This window comes from Zonotrichia leucophrys, chromosome 5, assembly GCF_028769735.1.
Source record: "Zonotrichia leucophrys gambelii isolate GWCS_2022_RI chromosome 5, RI_Zleu_2.0, whole genome shotgun sequence".
Lineage (NCBI taxonomy): Eukaryota > Metazoa > Chordata > Aves > Passeriformes > Passerellidae > Zonotrichia > Zonotrichia leucophrys.
This window is the reverse complement of record NC_088175.1, coordinates 32,036,959-32,062,158: the sequence shown is the minus strand read 5'-3', so window position 1 is coordinate 32,062,158 and position 25,200 is coordinate 32,036,959. Positions and strand designations below refer to the sequence as shown.

Genomic DNA, 25,200 nt, shown 5'->3' with positions numbered 1-25,200 from the left:
CCGAGGCTGAGCTGCGGGCGGCGGAGGCTGAAGAGGCGCTGAGAGGGGGGTGGCCGCCGGCGGGGGAGCACCGGGGCGGGCGGGGCGCACCCGGGGATGGGGAGCGAAGCTCACCCTGAGAAGAAGACAAGAGAGAGCACCCCGGAAGGGTAGGGGTTGCGAGGTCGTATCCCGGGAAGGGAGCATACCCGGCAGCTCCCAGACGCCCGCAGAAGCGCGCCGGGAGCCGCCGGGCAGTCGCCTGCCCACCTGGGGGGGCCAGGAGCGGCCGGGGCACCCCCCCACTCCGCCTCGTCTTTCTCTCCTCCCCTCCGCCGCCTCCCTCCCTCCTCCCTCCCTGCCCGCCTGCCTGGGATGGTGGAGGGAGTCGGGAGCACCCGGCAGGGCGGCCCTGGGCGCGGGGGGCGGCTCGCCCCAGCCCCAGCCCCGGCCACGGCGCGGGGCGCGGTCTGCGGGGGGCTCCGCCGTCTCGGGGTCCCGCAGCCCCCGCCGCCGCCGCAGCTGCCGGTGATGGCCAAGGATGTCCTCGGAGGGGGAAGCCGAGGCGGCTGCTGAGAGCGGGCCGGGCAGCACCCCCGCGCCGGGGGCCGCCGCCGCCGAGCGGGAGGAGGTGAGCGGCGGCGGGGGCGTCCGCCCCGGGCCGGGGGTTACTGGAGGGGCAAAGGCAGCCCCGGCGCGGGCACGGGGTGCAGGGCGGTGTGGGTTGTGGGAAGCCGCGGCGGAGGAGGGTGCCCCGGCTGAGGGTGTTTGCGACGCGGGGAGAACCGAGGAGCGCAGCCACAGCCCGCCCGGGTACCTGCAGCAGGCGCGGTGCGCTGCGGTGCTGCCCCGCCGCGCCCTGCAGCGCCGGGGCCGCCGGCGGGACCCCCGCGGCCGCCGCTTGCGGGCTGCACCGACGGGCCCCCGGCACCCAGCCCTGCGCCGGCTGCCGGGCTCGCGGCGGCCGCTGGGCCGGCGGCTCTGCGCCGGAACGATGCAGCGGGGGCGAAAGGGGGCCTGCCCAGTGGAAGTTTGGCCGAATGAGCCCCTTGGGGCTTGGCCTAGGAGAGCCTGCCTCTTCCCTGGGACTGGTGAAATGGTCAAGGAGACTGCAGCTCTGCGATGCACTGGTGGAGGTGGCCGGAGGGGCACAAGGAGCATGAGAACGGGCTTGCAGTCCGGAGCTCTGTGGGTTTCAGGTGTTTGGGGGCAAAGGAGGAGGTCATGCCTCTCCTTTTCCCTTGGGGCCTAGGCACTCCTGGTGCCTAATCTGCAACACAAATCAGTGGAGAAAATATAACGTAATGTTTCTTCAGATCATCTGTGAAACACTGTGGCCTTGCATATCGTAGAAAGGGAATAATGGATGTGTCTGAATGTTGACACAGAATCCTGAGCCACGAGGTATTGACCTGCAGACAGAACTGCAGGCTGTGTGACAGTAGATGACAACGTGTGTGTGCTATCCTGTACACCTGGGACAGCAAGCTGTCCTGTTTTAGAAATATCTGGGATTTTCTTCTACACTTAATGTAGCCTTTGCTTCCAACAGTTTTGACAGGTCTGCCATTTATGTCATATAATCCATGTGCGGTTCATGGAAATGAGTGAACTTTCTTCATAATATGGAGTTAAATATGAATGTACATGCTCCTAGGAATGCAGAGAGCAGCCTTGAAACAGACTTAGAGAAGAGAAAATTGAAAGCAGAAGTCAAAGCAGCCCTGGAACATTGCAATGTGCAGTTAGCCTGCTTAAAGCTTTTGTTAGCAGGTCCCATGGCTCATCAACAGTCACATAATCCTGTAGTCAAAATCCAGTAGCCTCAACAAAGCCTATGTGAAGCTGCAGGATACTTAGCTGAAAACCAAACAGCTGTTGAAACTACCTATAATTGAAAATTGGCTTTGCAGCTCAGGTTGAAAAAACTGTCATTCATGGGTGAATATTAGGGTTTTCTCCTGTTTGATTGCTTTTTAAAGACCTGCGACACAGTTCACTGTGTAGAGCCGTGGCTAGTTCCAGGATACAGCTAGTGTTCTAGCAGTAGAGCACACCAATGTAATTACAGCCCTGCAGATGATCAATAGATATTTAATGCTGGAAGGGATTTTTTAATTTATTTGGTCTAGGACCAGGAGCTGCTGAAGGCTTTCCAATGTATTAAGTCCTCCATAAAAACATCTAAGTCATTTGTAAAAAGAAAGCACTTGATCTCTCTGCTAAGCACTATCTGTATCTTCCTTCTTTCATCCTGTTCTCAGTTCTTCTTCTGTTCCAACACAAACATTTGCACATTTGAGTCCATATCTCAAACGCCTGTGATATCTTAACACTGCAATCCTACAATGTTGGTGTTTCCTCATGCCTTCCCCTTCACCAGGTAAACAGTCCTTTTGCACCTGGGCCTGCAATTGCACGTTAATACCAATACCCTGTATTGGTATTGGTATTAAATGGGCATTTCATGGGCTCCTCTTTTAAGCCGTGTCATTTATGGATTTCACTTCAATCAAATGCATGGACCTAAATGGTAACAACAACTGAAAATTGCCTTTATTGGGTAGTAAATCAATACAACCCTGAGCTAGTAACAGAGAATGTGTCTGAAGTCTAACTTTTTATTTTTGAATGAAGGACATGCAAAGGTGCAGCTGCAGAGCAGGAAGAAGAGCAGCAGTTCTGTTACCTGCCTCTGCCCTTGTCCTCTTGTGCCAAGGACCACATGGGTTTCCTGCTGACTTTGCTGAATGTCAGAGCAAACCCTCAGATTACCTGACAGTGTTCTGATTTGGCTTTTTTTCTAATGAAACATTAATTGCTTGAGCTGAATGACCTGGAACAGATGTGCTTTTGTTATTAGTGTAGGATTCTACCATTCTACAAACTCTTGTGAAGAGGGATCAAGATCTTTTGGGGGAGAGCATGCAAAGGATTCCTTTTTCCAAGTGTTTCGGCAGTTATTGCTGAAGATTGATTCTCTGGAGATACTTGCCTTTGCTTTCCTCTCTGAAGTAGCAGAACCTGCTGCTCTGTACTGCCCTGGTTAAATAGTAGGCTGGCTGCTTTTCTTGTTACTGTGACAGCCTGTACCCACACTGAAGAGTTGATAGTGACTTTTCTTAATTTCTGCCAATTTATAACTCAGTTGGGAAATGGTCTTAAAAATTAAAGTCTTTAAAACTTAGTTGGAAATCAAGAGGGCTTTTTTCAGGAAAACAAAGCTGGTGAGCAGAAACATCATTTTTTGTTTCCAAAGCTAAGTAATCACTGAAGAAAGCTGAAAGCAGCAGCCACTTGACATTTTGAAATATGTATTTGTCTTGTTTGTACTGGCAAAGTCAAACAGCAGTTGTTCTTGCCTGTTTTTATCTTCTCTTCTATATTTAAAAACTTACATTGGGTATGACATAATGTGATCAGTTAAATTATTTAAATAAAAGGGAAAACCTCATGGGTCAGTGTTCCTGAAACCCACAGTCATTGGCTTTCTGATGGATATTTTACAGAAAAGCAGGGCCACTTGAAACTGCCTCATTTTCCTCATGTTGCCATTGCAAAACACAACGGGCTAATTTGTAAAGTGCTGCTTGTGGTCACAACAATGCCAAAAGGGTGCTATGAGTTAAGAAACCATACATAGTGCTTGTGTGCAGGCTATGGTTTTACAGGCTTTCAGGTCAAAAGGCTAGCTGGGACCTTTCCTCTGCAGTATGCTCCTGGAGAGACACCTTCTGCTTGAGGCATTGACTCCATTTAGTTATCCAGCTTTTTTATCCTTTTCCCCCAACATTTCTTTTATTTGTCATGGCTTATTTATGGCATTGAAAACACCAGGCATGCAGCCCTTACTAACAGACCAGTTAGCTTTAAATTGTCCCCATCTATGGGCTGAGTTGTACCCAGGTGGATGAGAAGTTAAGCAAAAGCTGCTGAGACATTGTTGGCATCAATCTCCAGAGAGGGGCTATTTCCTTGTGAACCTCCCCCTTCAAAAGCTGCCCAGGGCACTCACATGGCAGATCCTGTCCAGAGAAGATAGGAAATGAGTGAGACAGGATTCCTAGGAAAACTCTCATTCTTCTCCTCAGATCTTCCAAAACTCATGCAAAAAGCTGCTCAGATAATCCCATGAATGATAGGTGCTGGTTAGCCTGGTGGAAAGCTGTCACCATCCCAAGTGAGTATGCCTGGCCAAACAGTTATCTTTTCAAGGCTCAGTGCATGATATTCCCCCTCTTGAATGAAAGTCAAATAGGACAGGCCCCTCTCTTCCCTTCCTGCCCTTGGTCTGCTCATCAGACATAAATCAAAGAGTGCTCCTCATTCCTTTTTCCAAATTAGTTCCCTCATAGAGACAAGGGGAAAAGTCCATCAGGAGTGGCAGTATTTTTCATGATCCTGCAGTTTCAGGCAGTATTTGCATTGCAGATTCTGTCATAAGAAAATCCAAGCTGAGCCATTGCATCTTTTTTCTGCTTTTGTTCTTTTTGTTGTCCCACTTTATCTTCTGATCACATGTCTGTTCTTGGTGCCTTGGAGTTGGCTGTCTTCTCTGCACTTCACATGAGAAACTGTCAAGGGTTTTTAAAAAATTAATAGGAAATACCAAATGAATGTGTCTGAGCTCCGAAGCGCAGCCTGGTCTCCAATTGTATGGGCCACTACAGGCAGAGTCTTCAGCTTCTTGCCACTGTGGCTGCGCATGAAGTGAATTACTCCTTCAGGCTGACTTTTCCAACCTCTCCAGCAGGGGAATTTTCTCAGTGAAGCGCTGGACTGTAGCAACTGTGGAGCTCTTAGGGTTACAAGGACAATTTAGGCAAATGGCTGTTAAATGTGTAGATGTCACATCATGGGGAAGGAACAGACTTGATGGCTTGGTGGTAGCTCCCCTGCAGACTTGGTTTCTAATGCTGTTCATTTAGGTGGACAGACAGTCACTTGATACTGGTGGAAAGGCAATGCTTCTGCACACTTTTTGGAAGCCCCAAATACTCTTCTTAATTCAGAGACCCAAGGGGATGATCTTTCCCAAGAAGGGAAGTGTGGATACCAAGGATGCTTTGCAATCAATGCAAGCCATTGCAAAAGTGAGGTAGGAGGTATCTTCTTCCTGGGAATGCAGCACTTTACTTCTTTTCATCTGTTTCTGCAACTTGGAATAAAATGGCTCAGATCATGGACCTTGTGGAAACAGAGAGTAAAAGGAGTAAAGTATCCCCAGGTAAACCCCAGTGAGTAGAGCTTGTTTCTCCATGTGTCCTAACACATTGTCATGAATTGACACCAAAAGTAATGGCTGTTGAGCTGTCACCAGCACTATAAGGCCCTTCAGTTGTTACAGTGACACTGTTGTGACACAGCAGATGAGGCTGTGTCTGAGTTTTCACAAGTTCCACTTTTTGGATAAAGTATGGTTAAGTAGTTAATTAGTTTTTAAGTTCTAATAATGGAAAATGTAGTTCACTTTCAGACTCCAATCGTTCATTGCGCTCCTCAGAGCTTAAGACCTGTAAAGTTAAAAATAGCACATAGTGAAACTTTTCGAGGTCACAGTTGCTGTAACAGTTCTGTTAACTCCCCAAAACTCTGATGGGGCAGCTCCATTTCAGCAGCACTCTGCAAGGGAGCCAGCCCTGTGTTACAGCAGTGGAGCTGGACAGGTCTCTGCCAGCAGCACCACACAGGGGGGACAGGGCTTGAGGCTGCCTTTGACAGGTGCCCATGCCAGCTCCTCCCTGAGCGCTGGCTGCTCTGCCCACAGCACCTCTGCCCTGCAGTGAAAGCAAGGAAGAAAAGTGCCTGAAACAGGCATGACAGATGACGAGTGGGAAGCACGGACGAGTCCGGCTGCGGGTGGCACAGGAGGCTGGCAGCCTTCCCAGCGTGGAGTTCAGGTTGTGGGGCAGAGTCTGATGTAGCTGGCAGCCTCTCTCAAGGTGCCACGCACACCACTGGGAGAGGATGAGGGGGCTCACACCCGCTGAAATGTGTGAACTTTTGGCCTCTGTGGTTTTACATCAGGTGAATAATGCACAGAGAATCCCAACTCACAGCACTGTTCCCATAGAGATGAGGTGTTGCACATCCCAGTTCAGCATTCAGCCACCAGAGGCCTTGTTCAGGAAAGATTGGTAGTACTGGGCCTCAGGGAAGATGGGCTGGAAACAGCCAGCAGCTGGTGAGAGCAGGGCCTGGAGTGGTAGGAGCTGACAGCAAAGGGCAAGGAGCATCATGGAAGGTCCCACTCCTGGCAGGGAAACCAAGGGTAGGTAATTGAGGTGACTGGCAATGAGGAGTCTGAATAACAGAACCTTGCCAGGGAGGAGAGTGGGATCAGTCAGAGGCTTCTGCAGGTCATGGCTTTGGGAGAGAAGTGATTTGTGGTGATGGATTTATGGCTGGAAGCCTTCTTCATACTTGTGTGATTGATTGCCCTTAGGAGCTGGCCCAAGAGTTGTGGAGCACAACACACCCACGGGAACAAGCTGTGCCATCTCCTCCACCCTGCAATGGGCAGAGGGAGTTCAGAGCACCGTGGAGGCTGGGGTGGTAGCATCTGCCAGTAGAGTCCTGCCAGCATTAGGGTCCCTCTAAACACCAAAAATAGAGAACAGCTCCCTCATGGCTTCGTAGAGGTGAGGTGGCCAGGCAGAAAGGCCAGTACCTGGTAGAAGAGGAATGTAGTGAGGGCATGTGCTGAAAGGGTGGGGATGACAGTCTGTCTTCAGGCCTGAGGTGTTCCATGGTTCTCTGCAGGGGACTGCCTGTCAGCAGGCCAGGACAAGGAGCTAAACCCTCTGCTTCCCACCAGCTGGAACTCAGAGTGAGAGGGTGCAACAGCTCACATGCAGATGATGTACCTTCCTGGAGTGTGCTGCTGCAATGCTCATGTGAAATCACTTTATAAGTGCTATTTTTCCACTGCCTTCAGGAGGTGTAAGAAGGTGTGCTGACAGCATGCCATAGGTCAAAGTCAAAGCAAGAAATAAAAGCCATGTGTCCTGGCTCTCAGGACCTCTTTTAAGCATTAGGTTTTTAAATGAATTTTCAGTGAAATTTTCTCCCGCTGTGCTGTCACATATTGCTGCAGAATGTGTCACAGAGAAGCAAGAAGGAGAGAGAAATGATATTTATAATGAAAACTTGTTTCTCCCAGGGAAGCATTAGCTGCTGGGGTACTCCCTTATCTCAACTGGAGCACCATTATAAAAACCTGACACACTGAGGTCACAGCTGTGTTCAGCAAGGTGCAGAGATGGGGAAACACTCCCCAAATCTGACAGAGAAGCTGAAGGCTGAGTAGTGGCTGGGTGTTATTGCAGGGATGCTCAGCTCAGCAGCATGAGGGACCTGGCATGGCTGCAGCCTGAGCTGCAGCAGCCCAGCACCATGGGGCTGGCACTGCCTCTGCTGAACTGTGGCTGAAGGGCTCTGGCTGGGAAGTCACACATGGGAAGGCTGGAAGTTGACAGTTCACATCACAGAGCCATGTTGTGCTGGTTTAGCTAGATAAAAGGATGTCCTTGCAAATAAATGAGGATAAAAATAAAACACCATGGTTCTGGGCAAACCTTCATTCACAGATCCCTTTGAAAGACTAACCCGGACTTTACAGAAGCTCAGATCAGTCCTGGATCATATTTCTCCTGAGGACTTGAGAGCTGTTTCTATATCCTTCATTTAAATCTCAAGGTGTTCCTTTAGACTGAACAAGGATTAAGAGAGATTCATAATAATCAACTATTTTCCTCATTTATGACAGAGGCATTCAATGAATAAGCTGCAAACTAGAGAACTGGTGTGGAACTAACACTTCTCTGGCTTCTTCCTCACAAGGATGTCTTTACTGGCTCTCTGCTTTTTCCCTCAGGGAAACTGGTCCATAGCTGTTGCCCAGCTTGGCGTCGGATCAGTCTCTTGCTTCCCCATGTTGAGGCTGAGGGAAGGTTGGGCAGGACACAAGACCTGTGGCAGTGGTGAGAACACTAGGGCACAGGACATGCTCCTCAAGGATGAGGAGAGCACCATGACCCTAGGAACCTGGGAGCAAGAGGGAGCAAGCTTCTGTACACCACTGGACTGTGACGCTAGGATCCCCTGCTGCAGGCTGATGATCACAGCACAGGAGAACACACTGCTGGGCCACAGCCAGCCTCCTCTGCCTGCTTGCTCCTGTCTCACCCCTGGGGAGCTGCAGCTCCTGTGTGAAGGTGGGAGCAAAGGAAGCATTACAGGATTCCTGTTGAACCCAGATGAGACTTTGTCAAGCACAGAGGCTGGCAGATAGCTACTCTCCCCTTCTCCCATCCCTGTTGTCCCCATCCCTCAAGGGCTGAAGCAGTGGGAGTTAGTCCCACTGTCCCTTCTGTTTTCCCTTGGCTGGTGTCAATTTTCCCTTTATCTCAGCAAAGCCACTGAGTGGGCACCAGTGCACCAGTCAGCAAGCTGCACCTGGCTGATCCCTGGGGCTGTGGTACTTTTGTGCTGCTGGCAGCATGCCAGGGGTGCAGGGAGCTGGGTCTGGCTTTCTCAGGCTGGAGCACACTGCTGAGGATCTCTCCATTCTGCAGCCACAGGATGAACAGATGGGTGGATGCTGCCATCAGCCCTTTTTTCGGATGTCCCTGCAGTGTAGGAGCAGGGGCAAGGGCACCTGCCTGAGCACCTCTGTGCAGCCTGGCTGGCTATAGGGGGGGGGAAAAAGGGGCTGCCTAGGCATGAGGCAGGCTGCAAAATACCCAGTGACACGGCCAGCTATCACTCATGTCATTCACTTGGCCTTACTAATCCAACAGTGGCTGAGAACTGCATCCCAGGAGCATTCTTGTGGTTGTGTGGTGTTTTTGTCAGTTAACTGATAAGTGTTGAGGCAAGCCATTTAGTTATACCTGTGAAATTTACCCCGTGTCTACTGGAAACCACCAATATTCAAGGCAGGGGAGTAGGCAATATGAGCTAAGTACAATGGGTTCTTAAAGCGTAGAAAAAAGAACTGTTCTTGCTCTGAGGCAGCTTGAATCCCAGCTTTCCTCTCCTGATGAACTCGTACCCAGCATTGGCATTACTGGGAAAAATTCTCTGCCTCCAAATATGTTTTTTTAATTGATACAGAGTCAAAAGCCAGTGGCAGCAACATCAGCAATTTGGGGGGGAAAGCAGTAATTTTGTTAGTGCAGCATTTTGGTGATCTTGTAAAAAGCTGCCACAAAAATAGCCCTGATTTCTATTTTGTAAATCGTGATCATTTTGTTGCTAGGATTCCTTGGCACTGAAGATGCAACTGCACAGTTTTCCTTAGAGCAGAGTGAGGAAGCGTCACTTATGGATGTGTTAAGGGCCAAATTCTTCATGACAATCACATATGCACCCTTGTATTGCACTAAGTAGTTTTCCCATCCTGCTGTAATAAGCAGCATATATGTTGGCAGGGATCCAAATGGCTTCTCTTTCTTGGATTTCCTTTATTTCTGCCTGAAGAACTCAGATGTATCCTGCAGGACCTAATCCTGAATCTGACATTTTACAGTACTGTAGACTCCTTCTGTCCTGACCTCTGCTTTCCTCCCCTTCAGATGCTGGCTTGAATTCTTGAGAATGATTAGTGTGTGAAAGAGCAGAATGTCTTCGTATGGTATTTCAGGGACATCCTAGCATCTGAAATTCAGGTGGATCAGCAAGATTAGTGTCTTTTCATAGTTCTGACTTGTCCTGCAATAGGCTCTGCTGCGGAAAGGATTTAATGCTCCCATTTTGTGCACCTGCCTACCCTGAGGTGTTCCCCCTGACAGCTCCCTTGATGGAAGGAGGAGATTATGTCTCCACAGGGATTTAAATCATGAGAAACCAGACAATGCCTGCTCACCACAGGAGGGCACTTGCCTACGCCTGAGCCAGTGACGCTACAAACACGTGGAGTTCATGATGCAGGTTCTTATTTTCAAACCTAGTAACAGCATTTCTGCTGCACGCTGACATCATGGCCCTGCCTGCAGGAACTTCTTATTCTCACAGGAGTTTCATGGCAGACGAGCAAATAGATGTGCAGCAACCAATCTATGTGTTCAAGGGCTGGAGGGAGATTGTCTTTGATGCAAAATGGGGTTTTTTTTGGTTGCCTTCTATCCCTTGTACTTCCCTTTCCGTGCTACTGGCTCAGCAGGAGCTGGGGGTAATGGGCTTCTTGCCGTTCAAGATGGATGGCAGGAGGCGTTTTGTTTCAGGCTCCCCAGGAGGGCATTGATGAGATTCCTGTTGTAATATCTCCCTTTCTCCGTACCAGGCCTTATTACTGATACCCCATGTGGTGCCAGGAGTTGGTCACATGGTGGAGGAGCACTTCTACCCACCATTGCACCAGGGTCTGGGTTAGCACAGCCTGTCAGGCTCCTTCTCACTGTACTAATGAGCATCTGACTTGGGAGTTCATTTAGCCCTGGAAAACAGTGACAGGTTGCACTTCTCCTGCAATTGTCATCTCCCTGGTCACCCCAGATTTCTTAGGCTGGTTTTTCACTAGGATCAGTTAAGGAGCTGGAAGATGATAGCTGTACCCACATCTGTTGTGGCTGCTTGGGGACAGTGGATAGAAATCTCCTTGTTCTTGCATCATCCCTGTCCCCTGCAGAAATGGTGAAGCCCTTCTCAGCACCAGAAGCTGGTCCTGGTGTAAGGGCTCTCCTCAGTTTTGATTAATAGCACAGCTTAGGGCTTGTCTAGCAAGGACTCAGTGGTCCTCTCTGTAGTATATCCTGCCATCAGGAGGTGGAACATCCTCCCCTGCCCTGTCGTGACCAAGATTGAGGAGTCTGTCATAGTTAGAGACAAAATTCTGCTTTCATCCAGACTCTGGTCACCACCTGCCAAAGTGTATGACTTGTGGTTATTGATTACTCTTTCCCTCTCAAGTATCTCATTGGGATGTATTAATTACAAGCATAAATCCACAGGGCCAAATTCAGTTATGACTGATGTTCATTTATCCACCATTTCTTCTTCTTTCTTTGCTGATTTTATCTCTTTTTTCTCAGTCCTCGGTCAGTGTTTCCCCCATTCCTTTTCCCCCATGGTCAGGAAGATTATTCTTTCTAAATAAGAGGAAAAAAAAATACAAGATTAACTCTTTGCTTACATGAGTAAACAAAGGATGTGAGGTTGTTTTGTGGTTGAAAACAACCAAGTCACCTTGTAGCCCCAAAGTCAGGTTTTGGCAGAGAGCAGGAGCATGCTGTGATGCCACATCCTGCTGAGACACAGCTGCAGCATCTGTCCTGCAGTATGCTCTCACCTCTGTGGAAATCCCTGGTTCAATTTAGCACAGCCTTGTCCTTCCAGGCTGTGGGGAGGAGAGAGGGGCATAGATCTGTTTCTGGAGAAGTTCCCAGCAGTGAGAACGCAGCCATTCAGGAGTATCTGCTTTCCATGGATGGGCTGGGGGAACTGCTGGCTCAGAGGATGCTTTGGTGCTGTCAGGCTCAGTGCTGCCTCCACTAATCTTCACCCAGGTCCTTTCTCTGGGTGTGATTCCCTCCTGCCCCTGCCCAGGCTGACTGGTCTCTATCCTCACCTGCCAGCACCCTCCTCCTGCCCTGGTGGCACTGGCATTTGGAGCATGTCCTGGCTATCCTTTTCCCTCTTTCACTTCTTCCCACTTTCCGTGTTTCCCCCTCATTTCTCTAATTCCATTCAGGCCACATCTTTGCTACCCTCTGTTTTCTCTCATTCTTTCATTTTAGACATGATAGCATTTTCCTTCAGCAAATTTGCAGCTCTTGAGGTCAGCCACCAAGGACAAACGCATGTGGGATTTAAAAGAACAGGAAATGCTTTTGACATGATTTCCCCAAAGGAGAATTTTAATGCTTTTGAAATTGGGGAACACAGGTACCTCTCTGTGAACCAGGCACAGACAGTCGAGCTTGGCCCCAAACTGTCCACAAAACAAACAGAATCAACTCGTGCTGCGACAGCATATTTTCTGCTTATACAGCTCATGCTGGAGCTTTCAAGGAGACTGAAGAATAAAGTCTGACAGAAGAGGAAAAAGTCCTTTTGTCAATAAACACATATGAAGAAATAGCAGGGATAAGTCAAAATTATAGATCAAATGTTTAAAGAATGTGACTCCAAGATAATCTGGCATATTTCCTTTACACATCACAGGCTATTTCTTCCCCTTCTATTGATGTCAATTTGGCAACTTTCAGTTCAAATTTATTGTGCTGGTCGAAATCAGCAGGGGGAAAAAACCAAGGGCTTTTTCAGTGTAACTGTAACCATTTGCATGCCATGAGCACTACTGAGACAACTAGAACAGGAGATGCTTCAAGCCCACACTGCTACACAGCTGCTTCTGGAGTAAAATTCAGCTACTGCTGAAGGTCACACATAGCAATCTAGGTGATAATGTTCTCTACTGAAGCTTTGGGAGGTTCTCGTAGTATTGTATGCAGAGCTGCTCATGGAATTATTCCTGGCAGTGAACACTGGAAATGTGAGGAGCACCTCAGTGTCCACATAATGCTTACAGCCTTGTTTTTGTGATTGCCACTTAGCTTTGTGAAAACAGTTGTCTTGTGTAAGTTAATGGGGTATTTAGCTATTAGACTGGCAGAGTTCTGCAGGAATAATTACCAGATTTGACACTGTTCACTGGAATTAGGCATAAAACCACTGCTGGTAGCATTTACAGTTGGCACAAACATTAGCAGGCAGGTCTATAATGATGAGATGAGCACAATTCTGTTTAGAGATCTCCTTCATTTGATAATTTAGTTACTCAATCCAAAGCCAAATCTGAAGTTACACATTTCAGGGTGGAGAGTACAGCCAACCTTTCAGCTGTCCTAAACAAGAGTGACTCAAAAAATCCCTGGGAGCCAAGTGAGCGAGAGGTTGAGCATGAACTCCTGGGATGTTGCTGGGCAGAAATATCTTAATGCAACCCTTGAGGACAGTAAAAAGGGGGAATGAGTCAAAGTGGAAGGTAATTTTATTTCTTGGTATGATGCCAGTGAAATAAGTGCTGGAGTCCTGTATTTACTTGCAAGGTACAGACTTAAGAAGGATCTCAAGGTGAAGAGAGAGCAGAGCTGAAGAGAGAGCAGAGTACTAGAAAGAGGTAGAGCAGCGAAGTGAAGGACTTGAAGACTTTGGCTCCTTTAAATTGTCAAAAAGAAAGCTGAGAGATGTCATAATTAGAATGGAGAAGTCTCTTCTGGGTGAGAAGGCAGTCATATAAAAAAAGTCTTTCATCACTTGGAGAATGGGCATCCTTCCATGAATGGGGGGCTGAAGGCAGACAAAACTACAAGGGCAATAGAAGTTCTTCACCAGAACAAATTTCAAAAGGAATGGCAGATTCTTCATTTCTTTTAGGCTATCAGTTGAAACAGAGTTTATTTGTGGAAGATGAGCTTTTACCAGCCACTGGTTTCTGGGCTGTCCATAGGACAGCCAAGTGAAGTTGCGTTGCCTGTGAGACACAGGAGATATGAGGAGAAGGCATAGTGAATCCCAGTCCTAAATTTAAATGTAAATTGTGTTGTAATATAAGCTGAACCTTCCTGACCCACCGTAACCTTGCAAAGTTGGTAGGAGAAATTTCTGTGACTACCTGGAAGGGCTGAAGAACTGTCTGGTTGTTTGTTCTCTAAGAACAAACCCTGCCACTAGTGAATGGCTGGTGGTGAGTCCTGCTCAGTCCACACTTGTATCCAGAGGCCAGGGAAAGCAGCAAGCCAACACTGGCAAAACAGAGGCGCCAGAGTTGCAGGTTAGGCATTCAAAAACCTGGGCTGGTGGAATCAGTCTGGGCTTCTTTGAGTGTGGCCCTTCCTCCTCCTGCTAAGTGGGGAGCTCCTTTAGAGGAGCAGGAAGAGCCAGACCACCTTGCCTTCCGCCTGAGGAATTAATTTGTTCTATGTATCCACCAAGAGAAAGGGGACCTAGAGTGATAAGCACAATTTGCTTTTCCAGAAATGTATTGTTCTCATTCTTTAGCATCAGTGTTACATTTTGAAGATACCTTTTAAGGAAAAGTCAGGGTTTGAGGGAAAGTAATTTTTTTTTTCATTCTTGGCCACCCCCAGTGCAGTCACCTGCAGGCTGAGTTAGAGTGGTTACCAGGTACAACTTACCTACCAGTGTCCTAAATCTGGTCACTTGAGAGGAGTCAGGGGGTGGGTTAGAGGGCCCAAACCCTGATCACCAGGCCTTTGCTCCTGGCCACCAGAGCACGCTCAGCTCCAGATGTTAAGCAGGGGATGTGCCAGGCTGTGCACACCCCTTGACTCTCTCTCTCTACCTCTTTACTCTAGGCAAGATTAACAGCCAAAATCTGCACTCTCCTATAGCACAGAGCACGTTTGAAGGGTTTTAATTATGGTTGCTGCAGCCAGAACCTGACCTGCCTGCTGTTGAGCCAGGAGGAGCTGGGTGGGTATGCCTGTGCAAAGGAGGCTTCACCTCAGCCCTTGCAAACATGCTTTTGATCTTGGGCATCTGCCATCAGAGGGTGCCTTTGAAGGCAATTGCCCTTTCAGCCACTGCCTGGATGTTTTATCATTTGCAAGCTGAGTTTCTTAAAGAAGAAATAATTGAAATGTTGACAGCCTGGAAACTCCTGTCTCCTACAGGTGTCGGTTGAAATTCCAGTTCTCCATCAACAGGTAGGGATTTCCAGACTGTTTTCCAGTGACTATGGCCACAAATGAAATAGCATCTATCATTGTAGTGTCTCAGAGTGCTCCGCACCACCAGAGAGCCAAGAAACCATATGGAGCTGACTGAGTGGTACGCAGCCTTTGCTCTGTCTGAGCTTTCTAGAAATGATGGGCCAAAGAAATCAAGCACAGAGCAGCACTGTGGGGCTGACTGACTGCCTGGAGCTAGGGACAGCTCGGGGCAGGCTATCCCTAAGCCTTGTCACTCTCCACGAGGTTCACAACACAGACACCCACAGCCCTCCCCACTCATGCCACCTCTCACTCATGGCATTTTCCTCATTCATGCTGACATCTACTAAAGAATTTGGAAAATATTTTTGGTTACTGATTTTAAGTGAGGAAGAGTTAAGTGAATTTTGGCATGTGATTATGGATAGTTTCGGTAAGAGTTACCCAGAGTTTCCAATCCAGTCAGGTGCAATGAGAAGGGAGGCCTCTGGAAGCAGTTCAGCAGCATGCCAGAGAGTAGCAAGATGTTATTAACAGCATGTGTATTTAACACAGCTTGAAATTCATAAACAGTGATACTGACAGCTCAGCTGTGCTGCTTCATGGCATTCCATTCATAACAGGGGATTTTTACCATTTGTACTGTCATCAGAGTTGGTTGGGACCTTTTGGGTGAAACACTTGATTTGAAAAATCCATTCCTCTTTGCAATATGTGGTTGTGGAATCACAGAACAGTTTGTGTTGGAAGTGGCCTTCAAAGCCCCTGTCGTTCCAGCCCCCTTCCATGGGCAGGGAGATGCTGCACTAGACCAAAGTTGCTCACAGCCTGTCCAACCTGGACTTGAACACTTCCAGTGGTGGGGCATCCACAACTTCTCTGGACAACTTGTGCCTCATGTAATGTGTCAGGATGTTTCTCGGGTCAATGCAGGAAGCAAAGCTCAAAGCAAAGCCCACCATAAGCAGAAGAGGGAGGACATCTCTCTTGGTTTGGGTTAGAGAACCAAGCCTTTTAGTTTTAGCTTGCAGACAAAGTGCCTGATAACTGATCCTCCTTCTATTCTACTCTCTGTTTGGTTCTGGCTTTCTGCCAGGCTCTCTATCTTTTCTTTCTTCATTTATTTCTTTGAGTTGTGTTTCTCTCTTAAGATTTTCCAGGGGTTATACTTTTATTCCACATGAAAACAACACAGATGCCACAGTATTCCTCAAACAATGCAACTCCTGTTTGCTGGCTAGCCCAAGTTATCATGGAAATGATTGGTTTCCTTAATCATTTATTGTACTCATCCAGAAATACAAGCTTGCCCTGTTTCAATGTGAAGCACTATGTACAGAAAGGAGAAAATTCCACACAGTACCACAAACATAATTCTTGTAAGAAGGTGGTATGTTAATTAATAAAGTCTGAGAGCCACTGGTTTAACATATTAATGAATTTGTTATGCAGAGAGAGATTAAAAGATATATTTCCTTATTAGGTTTTTGAATGTCTGAAGCTTTATTGTAGTTATGTTCTATTTCGTGTCTTTCTTACAAGTTTCTGATAGTATAATTGTGTTAGATAATTAGTTCAGCAAAGAGAAAGAGAGGGTTATAGGCCAGATGAACTTGCTCAGAACTTGAAACAGGCAGGACAGCAGGGGAGGTAGACCCTGCAAGAGAGATCCTTTTCTAACTGAGGACCTGTAGAGACTGGGCTTTGCTTAGGAACAACAGCAGGAGCAACACAATGGGTCAGAAAAGCCAGGTGAAAGAACTTGTGTTTTTTACCAAAGGGTTATGAACATGAGGGCCCTGCTGAACTGGACTAGGTGCGTGAATCAGATGTGGCAGTGGGCTCTATGGCTGCATGTTTTCTTAATGCAAGGAGGGGAGAAGCTGCCTTTTTTGCAGGCCACTCTGAGAATAGTGGAGAAAATCTGTCTTGGGCTGATCCCGCCCTTTCAGTGGGTTGAAGAAGCATTTTGAAGTGCCTCCAGAGAATGCATACAGAAATGTCATCTTGGACTTGCAAACCTCTGAGCTACTGCCAACTCAGCTGGGTGCTGCTCTAGGCCTGGTGGAGCCAGAGCTATCTCATCCCCCAAAGGGGACATGGCATTTCATGGAGATGAGCACATTAGGAGGCATTTGCCCACTCTGATAGGGCCTCTGATAGCCCTAAGCAGCAGGGCTGGTTGAACCACCCCTTGGGCAGAAGCCAGCCTGTGGGTTGCAGGTTGGACCACAGAGAAGTTGTTAGTCAAAGCAAGTGAGATAAAGGGAAGGTGGGATTGCAGTGCCTTTGGCAAACAGTCATGCCTAACTGGAATGGGACAGCCTGGCTGTGCCCAGGGCCAGGCTGACAGTGCTTCCAGCAAGTCATAGAAAAAAATGGGGCTCCTGAAGCTGCATGGACAACTTGAGCACTCACATTAAAACTGACTGCTGGGCATTTTTTGGTGGGTCCATTGGCGCTGTTCACTCTGTGAACCATAAGTGATGATTTAAATGAGAGGTACCTGCAGAAGCCTGAATGAGAACACAAATTCATGTCTTGGGATATTGTCCTGCTGTTCCTTCTGCACAGTCTCAGGGCCTGGACTAGAGAGATGTCACCTCAGAAAACCTTCAAGGGAGGAAAAAAAAAGGATAGAGCTTCATTACACTGTATATTTTGCATTACTATAGAAGTTGAAAACTCCAGTTTCATGTCAAAAAGAGACAAAGAATAAAAGTCAGTAATTTCCAGTGAGTTTCCCGTGAGTCAGGAGAGCCTGGGGCTCTGACCTGGTCCAGTGTACAGCTGGGGCAGAAGCCTTCAATGGGGCAGTAACCACACTGAGACTGAGCAGTGGGCATTTGATGAGATATTCAAGAGCTGAAACTCTCCGTGACTGCACATAGGCTGCATGTAGAGGATTCACTCCCAAAACTTCTCTAGTTATTTTTTAGCTGATTTGGGGACTGCCTGAAGCCACCTTGTAGCTTTCCTCTAAGTTTCATGCAAAAGGCTAAGAAAAACAGCTTTATTCTTACCTATACTGAGTTTTTTCACTGCCCTACTTACAGAAGTTATGTACTCTGTACTTTATAACCCACTGAGCTTCTCTACATCTGTTTTACCTGATGTTAAGAGAATTCGGAAGCCAGAATAAAGCCCAAAATAATTATACTTTATTCTGACACATGTACAAAAGTTTTGGGATAAGAATATAAACTTTTTTACAGATTCCTTCTGAATGCATCAGGAAGAATCAAGGGCCAGATTCTGCCCCAAGTCCCTGCAAGTGTATACTGGTGTAACTTCTTAAAATCAGCAAAATTACTCTGCACTTACACAGTGTCAGATTAAAAGCTATGAAATCAAAACCAAACCCCATGAAATTTAATTTTGCAGTGTTCACAGCAAGTCATAAACCCTCTGTGGTTACTTAGGAATGGTTTTCTGTCTCAGGGAAAAAAAATAAAAGAGAGAAGCAGTATTAAATCTGACCCTAAGGCCCTGCAAAGTTAGATGCTAATGCTTCCATCTTATTGAGAAGACAGCAAACTCCTCTTTCCAGTGGCACCATGCTATTATTTCCTAAGTTACAAGATTCTGCTTCTTAAATTCCTTGCTGGTTCAAGATCACTTACTGAGTCCTAACCACTGTAGGTCCAAGATAAGCTTTACTTGGGGAGAGATTTGTCTGTGGAGAAAGAAAGAGAAGACATTTCCTGAACCTAGCATCTGTTGGCATCTACAGAGCAGTTTGATGCATTAGAGGTGGGCCCTTGGGAGAAGGAGTAACAGTGTGCTTCTATTTTTGCATGGAATCAGGCTCGGCAGAGGGCATGATGATGCATGAGTATCGGTGTGTATCTGCTTTCTCACTGTCATTTCCTCAGTTAGGCGAGAGGCAGGGGATGGCAGTAACCAAAGGGATGCAAACAGCCCTCCTCATTACCGACTAGGGCAGTGGGGATCTTTCTTCCTGCACTCTCTGCAGACACACAGCTGCCAGCCAGTGGTGTAACTCATGCTGCCGCTGCTCTTTGCAGGGACACGACGCTGCTGGAGCTGCTTGGCTCCATTTGGCATTTTTCTTTATAGCTGAACATCGCATGACAATGCAGCTGATTCACTGCACCAGGCTGGGGTAAGGACTGCAATTGTGCCCTCTCAGGGGACGAAGTGGGAGTACAGGAGTGTGAACCCAGCTCTGCTCCCAGCCTGACTTTTGGGACTTGAAAGAGGGGGGTGTGCTGTTTTAAATGTTCACTTATACACCCTTAGCTTCAGCACTGAAGCTTGCAAGTATTTTAGGTCAGAGCTGGTGTAACCAGCCTGAAGCAATGCTGCATCGTGCAGTAATCTTGACAATTTTTTCAACTAAATGTGCTTGAATCTAGTCATTTTCCTGATGGCTCATCTCCAAGAAAATGGTGTCGATCATTTGGTAGGTTTCAGGGTTGGATGTGAGTCAGCTCTGAGTCAGGCAGCAGCTTTAGCTTCGTGAAGTGCTGGTCCTCCTGTGCTGGCACAACCTGTGGGGCCGCAGCTCTGCGACAGACACTGCTCCTGAGCCTCCTCAACAGCAGCACGTGGGAGCTTAAGCATGGGGCACTTGCAAAGCAAAGGGGCAATTCTACAGCCCCACTTTTTTGGCTGTTCACCTGCTCAGCACTCTTGACCTCTGAAGATGGCAGGGTGTGTAAATGATGCTGGTGCAGGCAGGGAGAAGGAGATGGGGACCTCTCTAGCTCCCCGCAGAGGTGCCCATCTGACCAGGGTGCGGGCATAGCGTGTCACTGCTGCACAAACAACTTCCCTCCCCAGAGCCAGAAGGAAGCAAGGAAAGAGCTTTGACCAGAGTCCTCTGTCCCTAGCAGGGTGTTTCTGTTTCTATTGACATTTTATTAAGTAGGGTGGTGTCCCAGTTCTCAGGGAGTCGAGAGAAAAGCCAGACACAGCCTTGATGGCAAGCAGCCACTGTGTGTGTTGTGCAAAGCAGCGTGACTGACAGGTTCCTCGCTCTCTCTTTGTCTTTCTCTCCCCTTGCACGGTGTGATTGAAGCAACGCCCCGTGAAACAGTCCCTGAGCGCTTGCATGTGCCGAGAGTCCCACTGGAAATGCCTCCTCCTCTCCATCCTCATGTATGGCTGCCTGGGTGCAGTGGCCTGGTGTCAGCTGGCCAGAGTCACCAAGCTCAGCTTTGATAGCTCCTTCAAGGACAAGTCTATGATCTACCATGACAGCCCGTGCTCGGACGGCTATGTTTATATCCCGCTGGCCTTCCTCTCCATGCTGTACGTGGTGTACCTGGTGGAGTGCTGGCACTGCCACGTCAAGAGGGAGCTGCAGTACAAGGCAGACGTGGACAGTGTGTACGAGTGCATCAACCGCATGCAGCAAGCCACTCCGTGCATCTGGTGGAAGGCCATCAGCTACCACTTCGTACGGCGAACCCGGCAGGTGACCCGGTACCGCAACGGCGATGCCTACACCACCACGCAGGTCTACCACGAGAGGGTCAACACACACGTGGCTGAAGCTGAGTTTGACTACTCTCACTGTGGATACAAGGACATCTCCAAAGAGCTCCTGGGCTTGGAGAGCTATACAGCCACCAAGCTGAGGTTCACCAAGTGCTTCAGCTTTGCCAACATTGAGTCTGAGAACTCTTACCTGACTCAGAGAGCTCATTTCTTCACAGAGATTGAGGGGCTAGATGACTACATGGAGGTGAGGGAAGGCATGCAGCTCAAAAATGTGGATTTTAAAGAGCTTATGATGGCCTACGGAGACCCGGATCACCTCCCGTGGTACGTGTCCCATTATGCTTTCTGGGTGGCAGCTATCCTGATGATCTCATGGCCACTCAGGGTACTCATAGAGTATCGGACTGCGTATGTCCATTACCACGTGGAGAAGCTGCTGGGCCTGGAGTACACGGCGCCCGTGGCGGCGGAGGAGCCCCTGTACCGGTACCGCATGCCCCGGGACAGCACGCAGGACAGCACCGAGCTGGAGTGGCACATCTGCACCAACCGGCAGCTGATCCCCAGCTACTCGGAGGCCATGCTCATGGACCTGGCCAGCTCCCCGGCCTACAACAGCTATACGGTGTGTCGCTACGGCCAGACGGCCCACGGCTGTGAGCGCTGCAACCACGCCTCCAGCACCTCCTCCATCTTCTCACGCCACGCTTTCCACAGCTGCAGCGGCACCTCCCGCCTCTCCCTCAACACCAGCCGCTTCTCCCTCTGCCGTGTCCATGGCTCCCACAGGACAGGCCTCTGGAGGAGCCGCAGCAGCAGCATTGCAGAGCGGGGCTGTCAGGACGAGCAGTGCTGCTCCTACTCCAGCCAGCTGGCTGTCAACGAGAACCCCCCCACCTACCACGATGCCCGATTCTTCCCTGTCCTGATCGTGCACAGGCCGGAGGGGCAGGACAGGCGGCATTTCTATGTCAGGCGCTCCTCCTGCCTAGAAACCTCTCTGTGACAGAACTCTGTGGTCACTTGGCTCCTCTGCTCTGGGACAGGGATTGGAGAGATGACACCCGTGGGGAGCCTGCAAGTGTCAGTCTCTACAGCAGGGCAGCAGGACAAGTTTCAGCTCTTCCCCCTGCCATTGAAAGAGGACATAGAGACTCTGACCAACATCTAACCTCATTTCCAAGATTTTCTCCCCCTCCACCTGGTCTCCCATGTCTTCATTCCCCATTCCTCTCACTCTTTCACTCCTTACCCTTCCCTTCCTCTGCTCCTTGATTTCCTGCCTCTCCTCCCATCCCACCCTCATTCTTTTCTTTGCATTTCAGTCACAGCATTTGGTTGTTGTGGCTGCTGGAGGATTTTAAATGCTTGTGCTTTGCCAGTACATTTGCCCTCCTGGATGCTTTGCAAGGTAAGAACCCTAGATAAAGCAAGAAACAAGGCACACAGCCAGCCAGAGTCAAGTCAGAAGGAGAATTCAGATCTGCAGGTGCTGAGTCACCTCCTGCAAACCCCAAATGAGGTGCTTTTTAAAAAAATTATTTTCCACAGTCTTTTTTTCCTCTTCTTTTGTCATTCCTTCTGTCCTTTATTCATGCTCTTCTCCTCTCTCTTTATCCTCATCTTCCATTTTTTTCAGTTCTTTCACTTCTGCTTTACAGTTCTTCTGGGGTCTTGCCAGTGAGGATATCTTTCAGGGTGTAATTATGTTCCATTGGGCAAAAGTAAGGTTTTCATGGCACAAATGTCACTGACTGCTCACACAGCCACAAATGAAGCCCCTGAGAAGTGCTGAGGGCTTCTTTCAGGAGCAGCGTTGTACACCGATATAGCAAAATGCCCTTTACTCACACTGCCCTGCCTGGTCTGCAGCAGAGACGCTGCTGCATTTCCAGCTGTAGTTTACCTTGTCCAGCTCCACCCCTGATAGCAATCAGCGAGAGCCATAATGTAGATTAGTGCCCTGTTAATGCCACTATTTTTAGGACAGTAGGCCTGGTTTGTGGTTGTTTCATTCCTTCAACTTGAGTGCAGCAGCACAGGCTTGACAAGGGGAGAGGGGCTGGAGAGGGAAAGGTAAATATGGTATTAACCCTCCCACAGAGAGTCTGGAGCTGTTAGGAAGCTCTTCCACCCACAGTGTCTATTACAGCAGTTGTAGGACTGCCTACATTACCTTTCAGCTTTCTGTGTGCCCTGAGGAGGGCTTTTGGTCTGCAGCCCACTTCGCCTTCCCAGGCGAGATGTGGTGCCACCCCAGCCCCAGGCAGAGAGCACAGCTGAGAGCCAGCCCCACTGGCCGCTCCTGCTGGGGCTCCAAGCTCTTCCTGCAAGGCTTCCCCTGCAGCAGGTGTAGCACCTTCCAGAACTAGTGCCAGCCTCTCCAAGTCCACAGGGTGTCTGGTGCTGACAGACTGTGCCACTGCACTCTGGGCTGAGGGCTCTGCCCCCTGGCCTGGCCCCCTCCGAGCCGGGGGCTGCTCTGAGAACCTTGTGGCCACACTGAGGACCCACCGGGGACCTCGCACCTGCCAGACCTCCGTCCCACAAGGGGTGTTGTATGCTGAGCAAGCTCCGTGCCCCTTTGTCACATGGCTGGTGGAGATTATTATCCACTCTGACTCACAGGAGAATGCAATACAATCGCAGTACATAGGTCACTTTCAAAACCAGTGTTGTCTCACCCTACCTTACACGTAGGTAAGAAACTGAGCCTCCAGAGGGCTGGCAACAAGTGCTTCCTCCCAAGTCCATTTTGTGTGTATCAACATGTAATATGAAATTTGTAAAGTCATATTGATATGTGTAGATTATATGTAACTCTGCATACTTATATGGTGATTTCTTACGGCATTGACTGTTGCACCATGTTAAATACATTTTGGTTTTGTTTGATGACTCTGTTTTGATGTGCTGTGTTTATTTCAACTCCAGAAATGGAAACATTGGCAATACCTGGTTAACCTGCTGCAAATGACGGCACCATCAGAAAGGTTTTTAAAATTCTTATGAGTTGATCTTTTTTAATGTAAATACTTCATGTGTGATTTATGTGACATTTTCATTCTGACAGCTTGGCATTTATCACAAAAGACAGATAACACATATGATGTGTTAGTTTATCACTTCTAAAAAAAAAACAACCATCCCAGACATGTGGAGGAACAATGTTTGGGCTTGGGGTGATGATTATGATTGAGCTGGGGCCAAACTGGATAACCTTGAAACTTAGAGAAAAATCCGAATTTAGATCCACCAATTTCCACCTAGTTTCCCTCATCTATACCATGCCACCTGCCACACCCAAGCAGAGCTGGGAGAGTTTGGGAACTAGGAAAGGATCAGGCCGGAACTCAAAGCTCAGACTCACACCTGATATCCTGGTATTCTGAAGACAAAGTAAATGCAGGTCTTTAATAGAGTTCCCTGTCTTTCTTTGTATTCACACGGAAAGTTAAAACCGGCACATATAAAAGATGTAAGAGCTGGACGAGGCTGAAACAGAGAGGCTGGAATATTTCAATACAGTTGCTTGGTGAAGAAGGTGGTTGAGAGGAAGACAAGAAAAGAGAAGGGAGGAGATGGTAGAATAATATAGATTCAAAGAGAACAGAGTTCAGCTGTATCTAAGAGAATTCCTAAATGAGCAGCATAACTCAGTTATGGCAAGCTTAGCCCAGACAGAGGCAGGATGAGTTTCAGCCTTCTTGTGAGCTGCTGTTGCTGCTGCAGCCACACGTGGCTTTAAATACCATACCCAAGGTCTTGGGATGGCCAGTTTTGTCCCACGTGTATGCCAAGATGAGGAGTTATATTTGGGGCCTCAGAAGTGGCCATGTTAAACACTATTATTATCTGACATGAACAATCCATTATGATGGGTTGGACAGAGAATGGAGATAGTTTATTCTCAGTTTAGTCCTTTCCAGTGACCTGAAATGCCATTGCATTATCCAGTAGCTCTCAAGCTGTGTCCTTGTCAAATTTTGGAAAATCCTCAGGGTTTGTGCTTCCTCAGTCACTGCATTCTGGGCCAACTTTGGGCCATTAATTTGAGAAGCCATCCCTAAGCTGCAAAAGCCCTCACACTCAGGGAGCTTCCTCCCATCACTTGCTGTAGCCTCTGGTGGTGACCAAGAAGCTGGGAGCAGCTCTTGTTCTAGCCTGGGACTAAATATGCTGGCTTCAACAGATCTCCCATTCAGGAAGCATCTGAATATCCATCCTGGGTCTACTACATTGTAGAGCAGAGCTACTCCTGTACTCCTGCAACCCTTGAATGCCACTTCATCCTTGTTCTTGCCATTGCCACGGCCTCCCGATGCAGGATGAAGAATCTGCCCCCTAGCAATGGAGGGGTTAATGCTGCTTCTCAAATCCCACCTCAGAGGATGGAGCAGACAAGTTCTTGAATCCCAGTGCAAACCAGGCAGCTCTATAGAAAACACCTTGTATAAAACACAAGGATTTTCTATCCAGTTGCAGACTGACTACTTCAACAGTGGAGCAGTGGTATATGCCAGCAGCTTTTGTTGAACTTTTAGGGCTATGGCTTCTTATGTGGAAATGGGGATTTGCTTTCTCACTGGGATAGCCTATTCCAGATGTCCTCTTGGGTCTCAGTAGTTAGAAAAGGCTTAACAGTAGAAGAAGGTGAGGAAGGCCAGGAAATACTTCTCTTCCTTCTGCCTTCTCACTTTCCCCTCCCTCCCTCCCTCTCTCTCTCCCTCCCTCCCTTTTGTCCTTTTTTCTCTTTTTCTTCATTTTCAGAAGTCTCCCAGCACTGGGCATTCACCTCTGGATTATGGTATAATAATAATAGGTATTCAGGCATTTTCTGGAATATACCTACACTTCCCAGTGCGTCTGGTGAGATGTGGCAAAACGCTATTGCAGCAGAAGTAAGGAAAGAATGGAATCCAGAGAGCCAAAAGCTGTGTTCTGTGTGTGTGAACAGTGAGCACTGTCACTGATGTTACAGCCTGAAGAATAAAGCCATGGTGCTAATTCAGTGCCACAAGAGGCCAAGAGAGTTTATTTTTCTCCAGTTCCTAAAAACATTTAAGATTCACCA

General features: G+C 48.2%; 1 protein-coding gene across 2 annotated transcripts; it reads left to right on the top strand.

Annotated features, from left to right (window-relative positions):
• LOC135448213 (transmembrane protein 151B-like) lies at window positions 1-23,021 on the top strand. Of its 2 annotated transcripts, none has more exons than XM_064713961.1 (2): window positions 1-149; window positions 19,702-23,021. In XM_064713961.1, the coding sequence occupies exon 2, from the start codon at window positions 19,735-19,737 to the stop codon at window positions 21,130-21,132; it is 1,398 nt and encodes a 465-aa protein (XP_064570031.1). In that variant the 5' UTR covers window positions 1-149; window positions 19,702-19,734; the 3' UTR covers window positions 21,133-23,021. The 2 variants fall into 2 exon arrangements, with proteins under 2 accessions (XP_064570031.1, XP_064570030.1); XM_064713960.1 differs by lacking the exon at window positions 1-149 and adding an exon at window positions 161-610.
• The last annotated feature ends 2,179 nt before the right edge of the window (window positions 23,022-25,200 follow it).